At 42.8% G+C, this 22,852-nt stretch overlaps 1 protein-coding gene across 1 annotated transcript in view; it reads right to left on the bottom strand.

Annotated features, from left to right (window-relative positions):
* alms1 (ALMS1 centrosome and basal body associated protein) overlaps positions 1 to 22,852 on the bottom strand; it is a 114,314-nt gene that overhangs the window by 61,424 nt on the left and 30,038 nt on the right. Inside the window, exons 3-5 of the mRNA XM_008122042.3 lie at positions 21,134 to 21,329; positions 12,843 to 12,963; positions 8,752 to 11,041 (exon numbers count right to left, since the gene is read on the bottom strand). Coding sequence (XP_008120249.1) covers positions 8,752 to 11,041; positions 12,843 to 12,963; positions 21,134 to 21,329 — 2,607 coding nt within the window. The remainder of the gene's footprint in view (positions 1 to 8,751; positions 11,042 to 12,842; positions 12,964 to 21,133; positions 21,330 to 22,852) is intronic.

The following is a 22,852-nucleotide window of genomic DNA, read 5'->3' as shown; positions in this document are numbered from 1 at the left end:
ATTTTTTAAAAGGGCACAGGTGTGAATATCCAACAAAAACCTGCAAGCCTGGGAAGGACAAGTCCAAGAGGTTACAAACCTTTTTTTTTATTCCCAACATCATAGAACCATAAAGTTGGAAGGGACTACAAGAGCAGTCTACTCCAATGTTAGGAAGACACTGTTAAAAATGAAGAAGCATCAACACTTGTATATGGAGCTATTAAGGACAGAGGGAACCCTGCAGTGAAGGGTCACAGTCTAATTTTTTCACCTGTTTCTGATATCTATATAACTCAAGTCTTTTGGCTTCCTGCCTGCATAAAATGTTTGTTTCCCCTTCTTCCCAAAAGTCTTTAGTTCTTTATCAGCCTTTATTTGAGAAGGAAGCATCATGAGACTTCTCTCTGCCTCAAGATGCCTTACATACAGACATGAGAGTCAACATTAGGGACTCTTCTATCGAAGTTAGGTAACTCTTTTTGTTTGTTTGTTTATATACTGTTTTAAACAGGATGTATTACTTGAAATAATAAAAGTAAGTTTTTACCTTTTAAAACTTTACCAGAGCATCAGCCTGTGTATTTTCTCTCCTGTGTCCTTTTGTGTATGTGTGTGTGTCTAGAGTGACTTGAGAAACTGCCAGTCACTTCTGGTGTGAGAGAATTGGCCATCTGCAAGGACGTTGCCCAGGGGACACCCTGATGTTTTGATGTTTTTACCATCCTTGTGGGAGACTTCTCTCAGGTCCCCGCATGGAGCTGGAGCTGATAGAGGGAGCTCATCCGTGCTCTCTCAGGTTGGATTCAAACTGGCAACCTTCAGGTCAGCAACCCAACCTTCAAGTCACAAGGCTTTAATCCACTGCGCCACCAGGGGCTCCTGAGTCTTACCATAAACTCATATATAGTACTGTTTACGCTGCACTCCTATAGATACTGAATATTCCTACATACATAAGTAAAGCACTCCTGATACCCATCCAACCTGTTTTAAAAGACCCACAAAAATGCAAAATCTATCACCGTCTGAAACAGTCGGTTCTGCCTTCAACCACTTCTTTACAGTAAAAAAAAGTCATTCCTATTGGAACTTCAATTCACCCATTTAATAATAATAATAATAATAATAATAATAAAACTTTATTTATACCCCGCCACCATCTCCCCAACGGGGACTCGGGGCGGCTTACATGGGGCCATGCCCAAGACAATACAATAGACCATAACATAATACAATTAAATAATACATTACATAAAATAAAACAGTACAACATAAGATCAAAACAGCAATATAACACGAGCGGGCCGCATGAATACTACATTTAAAAACTAGATTAAAAATTAAAACTCTGGGTGAGAAAGGGATCAGAATAAAACCTCGAGGGACGGGACATCAGATAGTGAACCAGTCTAGAGGATAAATATCGGGGGGGAGTAGCATAGAACATTTACTCTCCGAAAGCACACCGGAAGAGCCATGTTTTTAAATCTTTCCTGAAGGCTAAAAGGGTGGGGGCTTGCCTGATTTCAATGGGCAGCGAGTTCCACAAGCGAGGGGCCACCGCAGAGAAGGCCCTCTCCCTTGTTCCTACAAGGCGAGCCTGAGATATAGGTAGTGGCGACAGGAGGGCCTCCCCCGATGATCGGAGAGGTCGGGCAGGTTTATGATAGGAGATACGGTCACGAAGGTAGGCGGGTCCCAAACCGTTTAGGGCTTTATAAATGATGGTCTGCACCTTGAATTGGGACCGGAAGATGAACGGCAGCCAGTGGAGCTCCTTAAACAGGGGAGTAGATCTCTCCCTGTAACTCGCCCCCGTTATTAGTCTGGCGGCCGAACGTTGGACCAGCTGTAACTTCCGGGCCGTCTTCAAGGGAAGCCCCACGTAGAGCGCATTACAGTAGTCCAGTCTAGAGGTAACTAATGCATGCACCACCGTGGTCAAGTCAGACTTCACGAGGTATGGTCGCAGTTGGCGCACAAGTTTGAGTTGTGCAAAAGCCCTCCCGGCCACCGCCGACACCTGCGCTTCAAGCGTCAGCGCTGAATCCAGGAGGACCCCCAAACTGCGGACCTGTGATTTCAGGGGGAGTGCGACCCCGTCCAGCACAGGTTGCCACCCAATACCCCGATCCGACGAGCGACTGACCAGGAGGGCCTCTGTCTTGTCAGGATTGATCCTCAGCTTGTTCCTCCTCATCCAGTCCGCCACAGCGGCCAGGCACTGGTTCAGCACCCAAGGAGCTTCCTTGGAGTCAGGTGGGAACGAGTAGTGGATTTGTGTGTCATCTGCGTAGAGATGGCAACACCCTCCAAAACTCCGGATGACCTCTCCCAGCGGTTTCATGTAGATGTTAAAAAGCATGGGGGATAAAATAGACCCTTGCGGGACCCCACAGGTCAAAGGCCAGGGGTCCGAGCAGGTATCCCCCAGCTTCACCATCTGGGAACGGCCCTCCAGGAAGGACTGGAGCCACTGCAAAACAGTGCCACCGAGTCCCATCCCGGAGAGCCTCCCCAGAAGGATACCATGGTCGATGGTATCGAAAGCCGCAGAGATGTCCAGGAGAACCAGCAGGGTCACACTCCCCCTGTCCAGTTCCCTGCGGAGGTCATCCACCAAGGCGACCAAAGCCGTCTCAGTGCTGTACCCAGGCCTGAAGCCAGACTGCGAGCGGTCCAGAAAATCAGTGTCATCGAGGAACTCCTGGAGCTGCGTGGCCACCACCCGCTCCAGAACCTTGCCCAAAAACGGGAGGTTGGAAATTGGTCTGTAGTTGTTACATACAGATGGGTCTAGCGAGGTCTTTTTTAGTAACGGTTTTACCACCGCTTGCTTAAAACAAGATGGAAATGACCCCTGACCCAGGGAGGCATTTATTATAGCCACAAACCAATCCAACAACCCCTCTTTGGCCTGCTTAACCAGCCAAGAGGGACAAGGATCCAGAGCACAAGTGGTCGCCCTCACAGACCCAAGAATCCCCTCCACGTCATCCGGAAGAACAAGCCGGAAAGAATCCCACAAAATCGGACAGACAGGTGCCTCGGTTACCTCCGCTGGAACTACAATTAAGCTGGAGTCCAACTCATGGCGTATCTGAGCAACTTTGCCTGCAAAGTGGTGCGCAAAATCGCTGCACCTAGTTGCCAAGTCATCAGGAAGCCCCTGGGTCTCAGGAGGCCGCAGGAGCTCCCCAACAACTCGGAACAACTCCGATGGCCTGTTGGCCGCAGACGCTATGCGGGCAGTCGTGAAAGCTTTCCTGGCTGCTCGCAGAGCCACGGAGTAAGCCTTAATAGCGGCTTTAGCCCGTGTTTGGTCAGACACATCCCGAGATTTCCTCCAGATGCACTCTAGTCCCCTCCTCGCACGCTTCATCACGGCCAGCTCCTCAGTGAACCAAGGAGTCGACATGACTCTACGCAGCGAAAGAGGACGTTCGGGAGCGATCGTGTCAAGTGCCCTTGTCAGCTCACTATTATAGCGATCAGCCAGGACATCGACAGGATCGCCAGTCTCCAGAACAGGAAGATCCCCAAGAGACCTCAGGAGTCCATCCGGATCCATCAGCCTCCTGGGGCGGACCATCTTAATGGGTCCACCACCCCTGCGGAGGTTAGAAGACACGGCGAAACTCAAACAGATCAGATGATGGTCAGACCATGACAATGGAAGAATATTTTGCTCTTCCACTCTGACTGTCCCACCGTCCACAATGAAGACGAGGTCCAGCGTGTGTCCCGCCTGATGTGTGGGCCCAGATATAACTTGAGTCAGCCCCATGGTCGTCATGGCAACCATGAAATCCTGAGCTGCACCTGTCAAAGAGGTCTCGGCATGAATATTAAAGTCCCCCAAAACTATGAGTTGTTGGGAGACCAGGGCCGAATTGGAGACCACTTCTGCTAGCTCGGACAGAGAGACTGCTGGGTCGCGGGGTGGACGGTACACCAGCAGAATCCCCAAGCTGTCTCGGGCTCCCACCTTCAGGAAGACACACTCAAACCTCGAAGACTGCGGAACGGCGCATCTGATCAGGGCGATGGACTGCCGAAAGATCACCGCGACTCCTCCTCCCCGCCCCCCAGCCCTGGCCTGCTGATGCACCCCGAAACCTGGTGGGCACAGCTGAGTGAGATTCACACCACCCTGCTCGTCCAACCACGTCTCGGTGATGCATGCCAGATCCGCCCCCTCATCCAGGATCAAATCCTGGATAACAGCTGTTTTACCGTTGACGGATCTGGCGTTCAAAAGCAGGACCTTAAGGCTGGGAGGTCTGTCCTGAAGACTACCACACCTATTCCTCTCCAGGGTCGCAAAAACTCTGTTGCGCTTCTCCCTGGGTCGAAAGTGACCGTTCTTCCTTCTCCCCCAAACCACCTCAATGAGACCCTGCCCGTGGAAACCCTCTCCCCCCTGGAGAGATGACTGATTGAGGTTGCCCATTGAAGGGGATAGTCAGCTGTCCTGAGATAGAAAATCATCAGCAATACTTGGTTGTTTAAAGGAGGGGGCTATCTCCGCTGGTGTAGGAGGAAAGGAGTCATCTAACAGATCATCATCTAGCGTGGGAAGGGGGCTAGGCACTAATGATGTCTGAGAACGGGACTGAGAGGTAACATAGACATGGCCTAAACCTGGGGGATCTTGTCTACCAAGATTCCGCCTGATGTCCAGGGGGCGAATCAATGGGTCTACTAGTACCCTCCTGAGAGTAATGCCCCACTGTTGAAGTTTGGGCCTATACAAAAACAATTCCTCCATCAGTGTTCTGTCTTCCAATCCAATGAGAAGACAAATGGAGCGGCTCCAGGACTGATAGTCTCTACGAAGCCAGTCGATAGTCTTGATCTTCACTTTCGACCAGCTTAAAGATAGAATTTGTGAGAGAGATGTCCGGACCGCTCGCTTAGATGTCCATCTTCCTCTGTTCAATAGTGAGTCTTGCACTTCCACTGCCACCTTATTAGTTCGCAACAGATGTTGGGAATTGCAGTAAGTGTCCAGGGAGTGTCCAAACAGTTCTGGGGACAGCGTGTTGTTTGTCCTCTGAGAGACTCTATTAGTTTCCTTCCGGCCGTCCCTCCCCTGACTCTGACTCTCTTCCCCAGATAAAGACTCCACCCCATCCCTGGCCCCTTCCAAGCCTGACCTATTGCCTTCCTTCTGCTCCTCTAGCTTTTTTCTTCCCTGGCTTTCCAGAGCATTTAATTCCTCATTAATATTAATAAAGCTGGTTGGTACAGTTTGTATAATGTCTATAGGAGAAGGATTCTTCACCATTAGGGAAATTCCTTTGAAAAGATGGTCAATTTTCTTGTTCAGTGTCTCCAACTGTTGTAAAACAGTACTGAACGATTTTCCCAGTAGATCACATAGGAAAAAGAGTTCGTTTTCCCTCGATGTTTCCTGCCAACTCATTCCTATTACCTTTCAAAAACCTTCCTATAATATACCTCTCTAATCTTTCAAAATTACCCCTCGTTTCTACTATCTCTTTCAGCTCAACATACACATACCTTCATTCACATTCTGGGACCATCAATTTACCAATCAATAAAACTCAAGAACTCTCGAATCCTATGTGATCACTTCCTATGACCTAAGTACCAGGTTCTCAAACCTACTTCCTATCAGAGTCTCCCTGAAATTAGATAAAAACTTTCTCACTCCTATCTATAATACACACACACACATATACACACTCAAAAGAAAAAGAGGAAAAAAAATTAATAATAATAATAATAATAATAAAATAAAAAGAAATAAAATAAAATAGATGGCAGGCTGCAGCACTGAAGAAATGATCCAAGCTATTCCTATCTAGAACTTCCTCATTGATTCAGTCTCAACCAGTAAAATTAAACTCTCTAAATAAAAAATAAAAATAAAAATAAAATAAAATAAAATAAAATAAAATAAAAAAGAAAGAAAGAAAAAAGAAAAAGAAAAGGCTTGATGGTGTCAGGTACAGGAAAACCCTTCGTCACGCGGCACTGGCCCTAGCTGTTGATTCCAACAGGGCAGGGGCAGATGGAGAGGTCGGCCAAGCCCAGGCAAGTCCCAAGGAGCAAGATGGTACACTCCACAGCGCTGCTTCCTGTGTCCTTTAGGAGGATAGGCAATGTAGGAAACCCCAGCGGATGGTGAATAGCAGCTGCAATAACAAGAATGCCTCCAGGGGGGAAGGTCTCTAACAACAGCAGCAGCAGAAGTAGAAGTATCTGCAGCCTTTGAGCCTTTGAAGTAGCTAGCACTGATAATTGGGTGTTAATGGCTTCGGAAACAGCCCGTCCCAGTCCCAGATGGAGAGCCGCCTCGGGAAGAAAGCTCGCTGTCACGAGTCAAACAGGTAGGCAGTGTTAGGCAACACAGCGGCCAGCTGCAGATCGGCTCCGAAGAATTCAAAGCAGCGGGAGCAGTGTAAACCCTCCTCCCAAGCTGGTCGTTAGCGATGGAGAGGTTAGAGACCAGCAGTGGCCCTAGTGACAGAAAAGTCAGTTCCAAACAGCAGCAACAGCAGCAGCAGTTGTTTAGTATAGAGAGGCAGAATGAGGGAGAGCGTTCCAGCCCTGTTGTAATGGCGGCTGCAGTAGCCCTCTACCTCTTCTCTCCCGATCTTCTCTTTCCCCTTTCTTCCTGCTGAGCCACACGAATTAGCCCCCAAGGCCTCCTCCAAGACCCTGGATGACCAAACAAGAGCTCTAGCTAGCAAGGGTGGACTCAGATGGGAGGATTAACTTGGATTATGTATTTGTGCTCTAGCCCCTGGAGCACTGATTCTCATCTGCTGATTTCCATTTCCTAAGCAGCGACTGTTTCAACAGAGGCAAAGATGGTGTGTAGGTTCACAAAATCCCCATTATCTACTACAGGTGGGATCTCTCACCCCAATAAAGCCATGTTTGGGTAGAATATGTTTTCTCTACCTAGTCAGACCGATATGTGCTGCATCTCTCTGAATTGCATAACCTGGCTAAATCACTACCTGTTTTATTCCTTCTACACTGATTTTCTTATTGCCCCTTTATATGAACGGTTTAGGGTTATTCTACGGGCATGGTGGATTGGTCCACCTGCCCCATACCTAAATGTTTTAAAGGTAAAAAGGTTTTCCCCTGACGTTAAGTCTAGTCGTGTCCGACTCTGGGGGTTAGTGCTCATCTCCATTTCTAAGCCGAAAAGCCGGCGTTGTCTGTAGACACCTCCAAGGTCATGTGGCCGGCATGACTGCATGGAGCGCCGTTACCTTCCTGCCAGAGCAGTACCTATTGATCTACTCACATTTGCATGTTTTCGAACTGCTAGGTTGGCAGGAGCTGGGGCTAACAGCGAGCGCTCATTCCGCTCCCGGGATTTGAACCTGGCACCTTTTGGTCCGCAAGTTCAGCAGCTCAGCGCTTTAACGCACTGTGCCACCAGGGCTTACTAAATGCAGTGTTCTCCTTTTTAATGTTGTTAGTTGGATATAGATGTACTAGATGAGAAAATGAGCAAAATGGCAAGACAGCAGAGGGCCACCAGGAGGCAGGAAAAGTGTGTTTCCTTTCAAAAATGACTTGTTTTTTCCAACTTCACTGAAAAAGCAGGGATGTATTGTTGTGGGAAAGCTTTAATATAGTCTATCACACAGCTGATTTCTGGCACAGAGAATCACAGAACACCATCCTAGAAGAAAGAGGCTGGGAGGTCACATGTAGCCCTTTAATGCACCTGTCACTGAGTGTTAAGCCCCCCATCACTCAGTCCCTGCATCTCTTGTCAACCTTATTTCCTTGCGTCTGAAGCCTCACTTGATTGACTTTGGCAGTTAAGCTAACTACTTCAATGTTAGCACCTTGCCTCACTTCAGGAAAGCATGCACTATTTATATATATATTCTTAGAATGGAACAGCCCTTACCACAGGGCTGCATGTCTCTCAGTTTTATGTACCGGAGCATTCATCTGGAGCTTCCCTCCCCACACAAAAATTGTGCAATTTACCATGCCAGAAAGGAAGGCCATTTAAGGCATTTTACCTGGAGCGCTGCAGGAAATGAAGCAGGAGAACAGACCAGAGAAAGAGGAGACCTATTTATATAAGCAGGCATTTAGTAATGAAATGGCTGGGCAAAGGGTTTTTCTAGTGGGGTTTGCATGCTGCATTTTTACCATTACAATACAATTTCTGTATTTGAAAAGGATATATTCCCAGACTTAGCACAGATAGCAAAAATCGCAGGTAACAGCCACCTTTACTAAATGAACAACTTCCTGCAAAAGCATACCACAGAACCACAGCAGAGGAACTAGGAAATGCTTAGAGTTGACACCTCTTTAGGCATCATACGACCTCCATAGTTAACCTACAGCAGAAGGATTCCATAGAATTATGTTGGAGGATCTAGGAAATACCTAAAGAGGACATATTTTGTCAGATGTGGGTAAATGAAAGTGCAGGTATTTGTTCCCATAGATACATGGATCATATTGTATAGGGGTTTTAAAAATCATTCAACAGTGCATTAAATTATAGATGTTTTAACATAATGGTTATTTTTGAAAACTTCTGTATAATCAAGGTATCACTATCTCAGCCACTCATGTGGACAATTTTGGAGTATTTTGCATTTCAGAACTCTGGGTAAGGTGTGCCCAATCTCCATACACATTAAACAAATCATAAGATAAGATGATAATAATCAGGCATAGCAGTGGAGCCTGCCAAAGAAAAGGCTGTAAAAATAGTAACAGATGACTGGAAAAGAAATATGAACTTACTGGTATTCTCTCTTCTATATTCATCTCTCTGTCAACTGGAGTTTGTAGTATGTCTTCCAGACTGCTTTGCAACTTCCCAGAAATAGCTGAAGACCGTCTTGAAGATGGTCCTGAAGAAAGCCTCAAGTCAAGACAGCTGCCTGCCCCAGAACTAGATAGCTGATTTAAGCTGTCTGGTGAAACATCTGTAAAATGGTCCATGGTAATCCGGTTGGCAGAAAGATGAAAGCCCGGCAACTCCTGAGTAGTATCTGGAGAGCCACCAGGCTTTTCTTGGCAACCATGAAAAGAACGGCTTTCCTCTCTCAGGAGTTCTGCAACCCTTTCACTAGTAATAAAATTATCTGGACTAGAGCCCTTTCCACTGGCAATGAGTTCAACTGCTTCTTCATCACTGGACACAGCGGAGACTAAAGCTGCTGTGAGAGGCTGGAGAAGTAGAGTTTCTACGTCATTTTTGTTGGCGATGCTTTGCTTAACCTCTGCATCTTCTGATACCTGGCCCTTGTCTTCTCGGGATGGAAGATCACAGCCCTGGATTTTTTCATGCCCTACTTTAGTCTTAGGCATTTCTCTGCTGATTAGACTCACAGAGTTTTCAGACTGGGACCTAGTAAGTGGTAAAGCATGAGGTGACTTTTTATCATAAGCCGTGGACTTAGGTTCACAAAGGGATGCCGCTGACCCTGGCTTGAGATCAACCTGGCTCTGGTGCTTCAACAAGATGCTATTTAAGGAATCTGCAATGGCACTGAAGGCCTTCTGTCGAGGGGAGATGCCTCCTGGGCCATGTACAGCCAAAGCATCTGACATTTTCTCAGCTGACTGGCTCATGTTCCAGGCCCCTACTTTCTCCATGTAATTAAGAGAAGGTAGAGACTTAATCCTGCCTTTTAGAGGACGCTGACCTTGGAAGTCACCAATGTTTTCATTTTTTTTCTCTTGCTCACTTTGGAGTGTCAGAGGCTTTTCAGGAAAAGGCACACAGGTGTCATTCACAGAACGTACACGGGGCTCTTCCACAGAAGAAACATGCATATTGCCAGAAGGATTCTTAGAAATCTCCTCATGTAAGCAAGAAAGAGGAGATGAGGGGAAAGGTGTGGCTGTCACAGAAGCTTCCAGCTTTCGAGTCGCAAAAAGTCCTGGGGTGGAATGATGAACTGGATGAGCCAGATGTCCAAAAAATGACCCCTCATTAAAAGAAGGTGAAATTCCAGTATCCTTGTGCTCTCTCTCTATGGTGAAATCTAAGAGAGTTGGTTCATTCTTACTTGCTCCCTTCTGAGTTTTCGTCATTGACTTTGTCTGCTTGTTACCTGTATTGCAATATTCTGCAGGCACAGTGACTGGCTGGAGTGGAACAGGGGCATCAAGTCCTGCTCCTTTCTGAGTTTTCATCATCGACTTTGACTGCTTATTACCTGTATTGCTATATTCTGCAGCCACAGTGACTGGCTGGAGAGGAACAAGCTTCCTTTTTTGTTCTAATTCAGAGACTTGCTGCATTTGCGGCGTACTCTGCAGAGGTCTTGAGGATACCCCAACATTGCTGCAAGAGTCCCCCAAACCCACCCTGAGACCCCCAATGGAAACCAATGCCTCTGGGATGTTTGCTGATACTTTTTCTGCACCACCAGCACGTCTAACAGGCTTTCCTTCTGAATCTATCATTAGGTCAAGCTCAGAAATGGTTCCTCCTGGCTGATGTGGTTCTACAAATGTTTCTGGCTCCCTCTCTATCAAAACAACATCCTTCATCACCTGACTCATTTCATTTTTTTCTGGATCCTTTTCCACAACACTTTCACCAGAAGACCTCTCTGAAGATCCATGCTGCTTGGACAATCCCACATCTTTTTCCAGGACAGGTGCTGGCACAGTGCTCTCCAAAAGGAAGGGATCCTGGCCTCGGAAAATGCCACAAGTTTCAGCTGGAGTAAGAGCAGTTGCCAACTGCTGGTTTGGAATCTTTGGTGAAAAGAAAACTCTAGAAATCTCATCCTTGGAGCCAAAGGTTTTACAATCCTTTTGGAGCGGAAGTGATTCATCTGTACTATAGGCATTCCTCTGCTCTATAGGCATGTTCCCAGAAAGAGAAAGGGGATGCTGGGACAGACTGGTATTGTAAGGTGCGACAGAGCTCATAGTCAATGGGTGCTGAGTCAAAGAGAGGCCATCAATGGAAGGATCTGAGCCAATATCCATGGCTGCCAGTCGCACAGCCTCTCTCATCGGCAGACATCTGGAAGGCTCCTCAGAAACAGCATTGGAAACATCTGGAATTCCTCTGAAACAGAAGACAGGAGAGGGGTGAAAATGTCCTTCATTGCATCCTAGCAGAGCCAAAGAGAAACCTGCCAGGTCTAAACAACAAAGGTTCCATCTTTGTTAGGTTGAGATGCTTTAGTAGAGAGAATAAAACCATAAAATCTAATGATGATTATAATAACAATGATATTACTGTTGTTTCATCATCAGTGATATCACAGTCTACTAGGTGCTACTGACCCTCAATGACTGAAATCTATGCAAGAATCTAAGAATCAGGAAAGGATCAATGGATAACGTGACACACTCCATTATTGATTCCTAGCTGTTACTTTTGGAATTTGATCTACAAGAATTAGGCAGGACCCCTTTGGTTTAAACATCATTAGTCACTAAAAATACTTTTCTGAATTTTGAATAACAAAGAAAACCGTGATATATATAACTTTTCAATTCCACTGGAAAACAGTTCTAACACCTAATGACACATTGCACAAAACAGAGCAGGCCATAAGATAGAAAGTTTTGGATCTCTGCCCTAAGCAAAAAGGGATGAATATGTTGCACCTTCTCCCATTGTGCTCCAGTTCTAACTTTTAATACAGGGAAATCCCAAGATTCTTACATTTAGGAATCTAGCTAAGAGCAGACTGTGTGAGAGTGTGAGTTGTGTTCTAAATGTAGTGTTTTGTTACATTCAACTTTGGCTAATAAAGCACTGGTTTTAAATTTATAAGGTTTTGGCCTCTGCTCTATATTAGAAACTGTATCTTTGGTAGCTGCAGTTTAAAAAGATGGATGGCATTTTGTGGGGATATAAGTAGCCTAGTATCACATGCAGGTACCTAGGGGGTAGGAGGAAGAGGAAGAATCTACAAGGCCCCCACAGATGGAGTTTTAACCAACAAGAAGTCCCTACATTGGAGGCAGAGGTGAGGACAAGAGAAAGCCCTCACTCTTTGTGCTGACTGTGAGATTTATGGAAAACTTCACATCTGGTGGCAGGTGGCAGCAGAGGTCTAGGCAGAGCCTTCCACCTGATGAGAAAGTGGTGGATTAAGTGATGAACCCCAGCACTGCTTTCTTCACAAAAGTCATGAGGAGGTTTCTTTTGCCTCTTAAGGACAACTATTTTCTTTTTCCATTGGGATTTTATGCAACATAACATCGGACAATCCAAACAGTTTCTCACCCCACTTGCTGCATTTTAGCAAGTGTCAGCAACATTTTCACATATAGTTTGGAGCAGGAAACAGGAAGTGTTTACCTTCCCATTCCCCTTCCCTTTCCATAAAAATACATCTGCAGGAGATAAACCTGAATAGTATCTTTCTCCGCTGCCCATAACTGCAAAAGCTCAACAGTAGAAGTGAGTAAAGTGCAGCCTGTAGCCACATATCCCCCAGTACTGTTTTATGACCCCCCAAAATGCCCTTCAGAGGATGTAGAGGGCACTTTTGGCCAAATTCCACACAGACATACACACACAGAGCCATTTTAAATGTAAATTCCCCCTCAGCTCCTTGAGGGAAGGAAGCCAATTCTCAACAGTCAAAATACCTGATTTTCAAATGAGATAATAATAAGATGCTTGTTTTCTGCAAAAAAAAAAAATAACAGGAGTGTCTATGTCCACTTCTTTTTGTTCATATACCACAGAATCTGACAAAGAGAGGTAACTGGAGCCAAATAAAGATACTAATTGAGTTACAAGTGAAGCCAAAATTTATCAACACTTGGACAAGACCCATGCAGATCAAAACAAATTCTTTGTCTTAAACAAATCAACTTACAAGAGCTGACGCAAGGAGTAAGTTTACCTCAAAACAGCAAAATCCATTTCTGTTGGTTGGAAGATGGTCTCGTTGAAGAACGTTTGGCCCTGAGTTGAATATGTCGCCAGGAGTGGGAATCTTGGGGAGAGGCAACTGTCCTGAATTTCTGTCAAATCACAAAGACCATGGTGATGCGGCAAGACTGAAAAGTCACAGCTTACTAATCAAAGCCTTGCTAATGCTCCTGCCGTGCCACCTGGAGTGGGCGTCAGGCACCAAGAATGGTTAAAAGCTGTGTAATGCGGCAATATTAGGCAACAAAAAATGAATCAACACAGCTTGTAAAAATGGTAGTCATCTCAATAAAGATCACATTATCACTGAAAACAAAAATATATTTTAATTTATTTACATCACTTTTACCCCGCCTTTCTCTCCAAGGAGACTCAAAGCAGCTTACAGTAAATAGGCAAAAATTCAATGCCTAAAAACAATGTAAAAACAACAATTCAGAATGATGACAGAATAGGACAACGAAACAACTTCAAGTGTCTTGTAGGAAATATCTGCATCTAGCTCCATGCAGCATTTGTCCCTTCTTCTCTACCAAAAACGCCCACTACTTCAGTAAGTAAATATCAACATACAAAGGAAACTTGTAGCACCTTTGAGATTGAGAAAAAGATGTCTTGCATAGATTCATATATTTCCCTTACATTGCCACTCCAAGCATATGATGAAGTAATTTGAGTCTATAAAAAACTACGCTGCAAACATCTTTCTCCCAGTTATCCTCAAAGGTGCTCTAATAGTCTTTAGTACACTTCTGTGAAGAACATTCTCTTTCTGAAACTGATGGCTAGATCAATTTTCTCACCTATAATCTGCAATTCTTCCTCTTCAAGCCCACATGCTCAGATTATCTTGGTGTTTCCTATAAATGGTTCTTTCAGTTGCCATTTTGTTCTTCCAAGGAAAACAACAAAACACTCAAATCCATGTTTCCATTAGCAAAGCAGGGAAATTATTTGAGTAGTTTCCATCAGAGGTTGACTTAGAAACTCTGAGAGGGGCATTCTCTCAGGTAAAAAGATAATATTACTTTATTCTCAATGGATGCCTAACCCCAGTGGTTGTTGTGGGCTGAAAGCAAAGAAAAGCTAGAAAACCTGAAAGCACAAAAATTAGGATGCTCCATGGAAAGACAGGTGAAGAAAGCTCCCAGAGGTGATGGGGTCTCAGAACCTATCTCTGTTTCCACTTTGACCCACTGTCTTCCTCCCAAACTCTGCCCTAATAATTAAGAAAGAGTATCGAGAATCTGTAATAAACAGAAGAAGTACTATTAAGTTTTGCTTGATTTTCATAATATATCTGATCCTTGTTTGGAGAAAGGATTCCTTCTTTGGAGAAGAATCTGAACTTTTCAACCAAAAGAACCACATGGTAAACAAGAAACCAGAAACAGCAATGCTGCGAACAACGCACCATCTCCAAGGCTTAGAATAGGATAACATAAGCATGTATTGTGTTTGCAGTTACCCAGCAACCAGGCTGCAAGTGAAGGAAAGCTTCAGAAACAAAAGGTCCATTTTCTGTCTTTCCTATTCTTCTCTCCCCCCCCCCCCCCTTGCGTACTACACGGTTTAAGGGGAGAAATGTGCATTCCGTAAATCAGTATTCGCTCATTATTTTATGCAGAAAAATACACTTCACATCCTCGGAACGCTTCCCCTGCTGTTTGTGCACTCTATAAAATTAGCAATTAAGCAGTAAGAGGTATGAAGGCTATTGCTAAATATAAGTTTCACTTCATTGTTGTTCAAAGTTACCAGGGCTTTTTGGCACCTCTTTTTACCTGTTGCTACAAACAAACTCTTACGACATCTTAATGCCCAACAGACTGATTGCGGTAGACATTTTTCAGATAATGGCTAATCAAGAAAAAGAGCACAAGATCAGCTTGGATCATTCAACAAGCACAACAACCCAGTCTGCTGCTGCATAAAGGCAGATTCTGTGCTACACATTATTACAGAAGGGATGAAGAAGTAAAACTGTCAATACTGTCAGGTTCTTATAGTAACTCATGATGCAAGCATAATTGGAATATTGTGCATGCAACATTGAGATCATAACAACGCCTTAAGAAGGATATGACAGAACCAGAAAAAAGCAGAAAAGAACAACCAAGATTTTCAGACAACTAAAACATATTTCAATTTTGTTTTGTTTTTAGAGAGACCAAGAGAAGAATGGTTCATACAAATACCCAAGATGAAATATAGTTGGCCCTCCAAATTGATGAGTTTAACTTTTGCGGGTTTGATTATTCATATATTAGTATGTTCTCTAGAAATTTATTTATTTATTTATTTATTTCAATTATTTATACCCCGCCCTTCTCACCCGAGGGGACTCAGGGCGGCTTCTGTAGGTCCTCCGGCATGACTCTATAGACAACTTTCACCAAAAGTTGACTTACACAGTCAGACTAGATGACCTACAGAGAGAACACTTCTATAGGTATTTGTGAGTCCTGCATGGCAATTCTATACAGGCAGTCCCCAAGTTATGAACAAGGTAGGTTCTGTAGTTTTGTTCTTTAAGTTGAATGTGTATGTAAGTCAGACGGAACAAATACATTTATAAGTGTAACTCTAGCCATACATATATAGTTTAGCTTATAGATAGCATAGGGAACGGCTAACATCCCTGTGGTGTTTGTTTTGCTGCCTGTGCCCGTTCAGAAGATTTCACCTCACTTTCTGTCCCTGTGATCATTGGATTTGGAAAATTTTGCTTGTTGTGGAGACAAGGATTGGTGATAAAGCTTCAGTGGAGACATCTTTTCCCCATGAACAACTCTCAGGAGTGAATTTCCCTTCCAAGGGGTAGATTTCTCTCACTTCCTGTTGTCTCACCCCTGTTCTTAACTATGAGTTGTTTGTAAGTTGGATGTGTGTAACTCACAGACTGCCTGTACTCAATTCTCAGAGAAGTGTCAAAGGGAGTTGAAACAGGAAGGACAACAGCTGGAGCAAAGACAGCTGAAAACACAACTTCTATCTGACAAGATATGACATAGAAAATTTCTTTGTTTCTAAAGATTTCTTCTCTGCTGGCATTGTGTTTGCAAATTCATATCCAGTTGAACTATTTAGGGTGGCAAAGGGTCTAACTTAGGCACCTTCCTCTCTGCATCCAGTTTTAGACTGCTGCAGTTTTCTGTGATGCTTTCTCATGATCATTTCAAAAGATTTCATACTAAGAAATCATAAAATGTCAATACAAACAACACTAAAGACTCAAATGATTCAAAACATACACAAAAGACTTATGGCAACTTAAACTGGCTGGAAATTAATGAAGCTCTGCTTTCTTTTTGGAAAAATGAAAGTTACAATTATTTCCCATCCTTGCATGTTAAGATGATTTGAGGAATATTTTTCAGTAGTATTTAACAGTGAGCCATTTTATGTGCCTGATGCTCAAATGAATACCAATCCCACAATTTTTAGCAGTCTGATAGTTCTGAAGGTCTCCTTCCTCCCCCCTGACTAAATTTCCTGAGCAAGCAAACCTGATACTGCATCTTCTTACCGTCTGTTGCTGACAAGTCTGAATGCCAAGATGAGGCTGCTGTTCTTGTCTAAATATTCCAAAATGTAGCTGCAAGCCAAGCAGAGGAGTCATTTCTGCCAATTCAGTTCATGAACAGGCTAGCTCCGTGAAATACCTTGTTTTTTTAAAAAAGCAATGTGTACTCCTTCACACTGAAGATTTTTAGGAAAGAGATGCATCATTTCACATGTGCATATTTCTAACTTTAAATAAAAAGTTTGTTGAAATGTGCTGAACTACTCTTCTTTTTCTATGCTGTAGGCACCTATCCCTACTCTTTTCGTGTTGTTTCTGTCTCTGGTACAAGAGTTTCTATTAAAGAAGTTAAAAAAGGAAACACATCTACTTCATTAACTGAAGTATACCTGCACTGGGAAGAGATCAGAATATAAATAAATATAACAGAAACATCCAGAATAATTTTTATCTGAGCCATATCTTCGGCAATTTTGATGAACGTAACTACCACTTCTTCACTGCAGCCACAAGCCTTTTGTTGTTTTGTTGTTAAAGGCTTTCATGGCTGGAATCCTTGGGTTGCTATGAGTTTTCCAGGCTGTACGACCATGTTCCAGAAGCATTATCTCCTGACATTTCACCCACATCTATGGCAGGCATCCTCAGAAGTTGTGAGGTATATTTTGCTATAGCCTCCATCATTGCAACCATCCCTGTCTCTTCCAAACACACCTCCTTCCCTCCAGCTCAGCAACCACAGGCCTCTGACTACCACACTAGAGACTTTGCATTTATACCCTTCCTTTGTCTTACCCAAAGTTTTTAATGACAACTTCAGATCAAGTATCACTTATCCAAAATGCTTGAGGCCAGAAGTACTGTATTAGCAAGGATGGAGAGGTACACAAAGACATATCTGTGAAATGGTAGGAATAAGAAATGTTCAACCTGTATTTTAAATATGAGAAAAAGAACACATACACAGCTGCTGCAGCAAGAGACGGAATATTGAGAAGATTCTCACTGACCAGAACAAATGGGCACTAAGGCAAGTAAGAAACACACAACCCGGCCAACCCATTCAGCTCGTTTCTCTGAGAATCACATTCACAGGATCCAAGAACAAAATGTATACACATCTGATGGGGGGGGGGGGGGAGCATAAAAATGAATTTCTAGAAATTATCTTCAAAATATCAACCCAAAAAACATGGGCTAACCTAGCTACAAGTCAATGTGAGCATTGTACCTTAATTCTTTTTTAAAAGGACCCATTCCCTTCATCTGAGTAGAGTGGTGAACGGTAAAAGCTTAATCCATCCTGGGAGAACCTAAAATAAGCACCAATCCCTCTTTTCTCTCCACTGTAAAACCACACACAGCCTTTTTGAACACCTAGGTGGAAAAATAGTGGCAGCTGATCCCCGAGGCCATGATGTCACTATCCTCTCACCACAAAATGCCCCTCGACATCTCCACGGGACATTATCAAATTGCAAAGCCTCTTACAACAGCAAATACTATCTCCCAGCATATGGGTGTATTGAACAAGAGATGACATTTGATAAGCAAGCTGAAAGGGGTGTGGGGGAGAAAGGTCCCACCATTTTACCCAACAATTATGAAGATGCTAGTTAACAAAACAAAATGAAAAGCCCAGCTTGCATTACATATCCCACATCATCCTACACACCTCCAGTATGAGCCTCACTTACACACTTTCCCTCATCACCAATTTATACTACCCATATTAAATGGAAAGAACCCATAAACACTGCCTTGAGCTCTTTGGAGGAATGACATTAATGAAACAAATTACTCTGCTTGCAGAGCCGGTTGCTTCAGTGCACACACTCTGCTTCCATCGCAGTAGTTGCCAGAGCAGACAGAGGAAGACCAGGTTTCTTCCTCAAGTGGGGAGCTCACAATTACAGTTCAGCAAGCGCAGCAAGGAAATTGGGGCTCTTCCTCCAGCTAAAGTCAAAGTGAAATGCTTAACTGCCCATTATCCAATTCCAACTCTGTGAGCAATATGCATTCAACCATCCAGTCGCAAGAGGAAATGCAAGTCTGCCAATGACTAAATGCAGAAGCTTATGCTAGGAGCAATAGCTGCCACCCAAAAATCGGAACATGTAACGGCAGGAAAAGATCACAGTGTAGGTGGTATATCATTTTCAATGGCTTCCCTGCAGTTTTTAAATATCTGGCTGCAAGTGTAGTATAGAATTCAAATATAACTCTCTTAGTCATATTAGAATCATTTTTTCCATATGTTAACTTTTCAGCAGTTTCGATTTTAGAGGACAATTATAGCTATTTTAATTTTTCTATTAATCACCCTGACCCCAAAGGCTCTCTAGATGACCATATTTTGAAGCAAAGAGGAAACTAAGATCAGCATCTCCACCAGATGTCCCAATACCCCACCCCAAAGGCAGAATATTCTTAGATTTCCTCTGCATTGAGGTATTACAGGGAAGCATAGCAAAGCCAAAGTCTCCGTCAGGATTTTGTAGTTTGGCTCTTGCAATGATGCTTAATAATAGTAATATTATCATACTTTATTTTTATACCCTGCCTCCATCTCCCTGAAGGGACTCGGGGCGGCTTACATGGGGTCAAGCTCAGAAAAAACAATAAAACATAGAGAAACATCAAAATGCAACACAGTTATTAAAATCCAACATTCCAAAACAATACAACAGAAATAATCATGTTAAAAGCATATTAAAGCGTGGATTTGACACCCAAGTAAGAGGATAAAAATGAGTTGGGTAAAGTGCAGTGTGTAAATATTGAGTCACAAGGTAGTTGAATGAATACAGCCATAAAGGGTAACCTGGTCCAAAAAGTCCAAAAAGAGCTGAAATAGTGGAAGAACTCCAACATCTCACACTCCATGTCAGAAAACCAGTAAGTGCAGAATTTTTACAGCTGGTCTACAAATGCACATATACATACACAGGGTTGATGAGGAAAATCTATAAGTTGCACTCATGCTACTTAACAAAGTACCATTACAGACAAAAAAAAAATTCTGCTTATGGAATGCCCTCCCAAATTAAATCAGGTAGGCTCCCTCTCTCCTATCTTTCCATAAAAGAGCGAAAACATGGTTGTGGGACCAGGCTTTTGAACAATAGAAGCAGCATCAATTACAACTATATGATTCAAGATATTATGACAGACCCGGTTCAGACTTGGAATGTGCCTGAATGTATATTTCTATGTATATTTATATGAATGTTTTAATTTAATTTTAATTTACGTTGAATTGAAATGTGTGTGTAATTTGTTTATATATGTGTTTTATATTTGTAAGCCATCCTGAGTCCCCTGGGTGGGGAGGGTGGGGTAGAAATGTCATAAGAAATAAATAATAAATAAATAAATAAATAATGAATATCTGTAAGCTGCCCCGAGTCCCTCTGGGGAGATGGTGGCAGGGTACAAAAATAAAATTTATTATTATTATTATTATTGACACAACAACGTTGTATGACACAGCAAACAAGATAGACATGCTGGATTTCGTTTCACAAAACCACAAGTCGAACACTTCCCAAGTGTCTAGGACTGTGTGATGTATTTTCGGATGATGCATGCAGATCCCAGTAGGGTGGCCTTTTGCAGTTGGCAGATCGTAATTTTGTCAATGTCTATTGTTTCCAAATGCCAGCTGAGATCTTTTGGCACGGCACCCAGTGTGCCCATCACCACCGGGACCACCTGCACTGGTTTCTGCCAGAGTCTTTGAAGTTCAATCTTGAGGTCCTGATAGCGGCTGAGTTTTTCCTGTTGTTTTTCGTCAATGCGACTGTCACCTGGGATGGCAACATCAATTATCCAAACCTTGTTCTTTTCCACAACTGTGATGTCTGGTGTGTTGTATTCCAGAACTTTGTCAGTCTGGATTCGGAAGTCCCACATAATAATAATTATTATTATTATTATTATTATTATTATTATTATTATTATTATTATTATTATTATTATTATTTATTATATCTACGCTGCATAATTGATGCAGTTTGATACCAGTTTAACTTCCAAGGCTCAATGCTATGAAATCCTACCTCTCCCCGACTCTGAAATATTCTGCACTTTGGCCCAGATCCGTGTATTCATCTCCTGTTTTTAACATTTTATTTTGTATGTTGATCTTTTATGACTGTTTTATTGATGCTGATGTGTTATTGTTGAGTAATTTGTTTTATTGTCTTGCTGTTGTTATTATACTGTTGTGTTTGGGAATGGCCCCATGTAAGCCACCCCGAGTCCCTTTGGGGAGATGGGGCGGGGTATAAGAATAAAGTTATTATTATTATTATTATTATTATTATTATTATTATTATTATTATTAAAAGAGGGAATATAAATTTAATAAATAAATACAGTATAGACAAGCGGGGAAAGTTAGCTTTTCTAACCTGAAGAAATTCGAACAAAACTTTCAATTGCAGTAATTGTTGAACTTTCAAGCCTTTTTAGTTTGGGACTAAAAAAACTAAAGGTCTAGAACAGTAACCACCAGAAAAGGCAATCTGTGGACCAGACTCTGTAACAAGTCCATATGTCAACTCCGCCTCCATTCCTACCCAGACAACATAAAACCAGAAATTATAGCATGCTTCCACTTACTGCAAGCTATGGTATTGTTGACCCAAACCCTGCGGGGACAGTCAATTTATAAAACAATACAGTTGAAACATTTAAAATTCAAAACCTTTTTTTAAGTACACACAATATACCTAGGAGTGGAGTTTGTGTCACATTAGGTACGTGTTGCCTTCTGAACATCTCCGAGGGAGTAACCAAGCCTTCCTCCATTGTTGGGAATTCTGTCAAGTCACGAGCTCCAGGGGTCTGGCCCAGCCTCCATCCTACGGACACAATCAGATTGCTGGCATCCACTTCTGTGCAAGGTTGGTACCATTCTTCTGTCTCCTGAAGAAAAACAGAAGGCAAAAGATTTCCAGCAAGTTTATAGGACTCCACATTATTAGTATTGAGCGCATATATACAATGAGCTCTTGGTATGTGCTGGGCTTTGGTTCCAGGACCCTCTTTGGATACCAAAATCTGTGGAAACTCAAGTTGCAGTCCATACAATGGCCTAATAAAAAAGTGTCCTTTATATAAAATGACAAAAACAACTCAAAGGAATGCTGGAGATAGCCCAAGGACATGTGAAATGGGAAGCTACAGGAGGATATGACTACACATCAGAATATCTAAACACTTCTGTTATTTGCAAGGCTGTTGCAATCTCAAGTAAAGTTATCATTCTGTTGATGCATAATATGATAAACATGTTTCGAGCTAGGATGTCAGCCACTAACATTTATTAAAATAGATAGGCTTTGCCCACATTGAAAATCCCTTTAGTAATCCTCTGCAATACTAAAAACATACAATGTTTGTTTGGAGTTTAGGCTTCTATGGGAGGATTTGCTTTTGCAGGATGGACACAACAGGTTACCATGCAATATAAAAATCCTGCCGCTATCAATAAGCTACAAAATCCGGTCCAATAGGTCACAAGAGATCACATTCACAGCACACATTGCACTTAGGTGCCCCCAACTTATGGCAATTCTATTCTAGTGTTTTACTGGCAAGATTTCTTCAGAAAAGATTTGCCATTTCCTTCCTGGAAGGCTAAGAAAAGTTACTTTTCCAAAATCACACAAAGGATTTCCATGACTGCCCGGAGGATTCGAACTCTGGTCTCTCGGAGTTCTAATCTAACACTTAAATCACTATAAACACACTGCAGCTCCTTAGTACCTGCACCTCTCTATAAACAGTCAAGATGAGGAATTTCAGAATTCATCTTCTCCTAAGGTAGATCAAATGGTAGCAATGGAAAAAGGAAAGGGAAAAAAATCCCTATCTGCTTTTCTGATCCTATAAGAACTTCATTCAGAATTCCCTCATAGCTGCAGTTGTTATGTGCTTTAAAGTTGTTTGTGAGTTATAGAAACCCTAAGGTGAATCTATCATGAGGTTATCTAGGGTTGAGAGTGTGCGATTCACCCAAGGTCACACAGTGGGTTTCCATGGCCAAATGGAGAATGGTACCCGGGTCTCCAGAGTCATAGCCTAACCCTCAAACCACTACGATCTGCTGCTTCTCCTCATAACAATAGTCTCTTCAGAAAAAAAAAACTGAGGTTGGAATATGGGGAGGAGAAGAATATAAACTTTATTTTTTGCCCGCCTCTCCTCAAAGCTCGAAAAAAGGTACAACATAGTTAAAATACATAAATAAAAATACAACAATATTTAAAGTCTCCTTTGGACAACTGTTGTTCTATCTGTCCATTAAGCAGAGACAGAAAGTGGTATATATACACATGTGTGTGTTTGTGTGTGTGTGTATATATATATATCCCAGCACTTATGAAACATCTTGATTTACATGATGTAAAATTCAATTGTGCATCACAGTTCTTTGCTTTCAAGCA

Source organism: Anolis carolinensis, chromosome 5 (genome assembly GCF_035594765.1).
Source record: "Anolis carolinensis isolate JA03-04 chromosome 5, rAnoCar3.1.pri, whole genome shotgun sequence".
Taxonomy (NCBI): Eukaryota; Metazoa; Chordata; class Lepidosauria; order Squamata; family Dactyloidae; genus Anolis; species Anolis carolinensis.
This window is presented reverse-complemented; position numbering and strand designations above follow the sequence as displayed.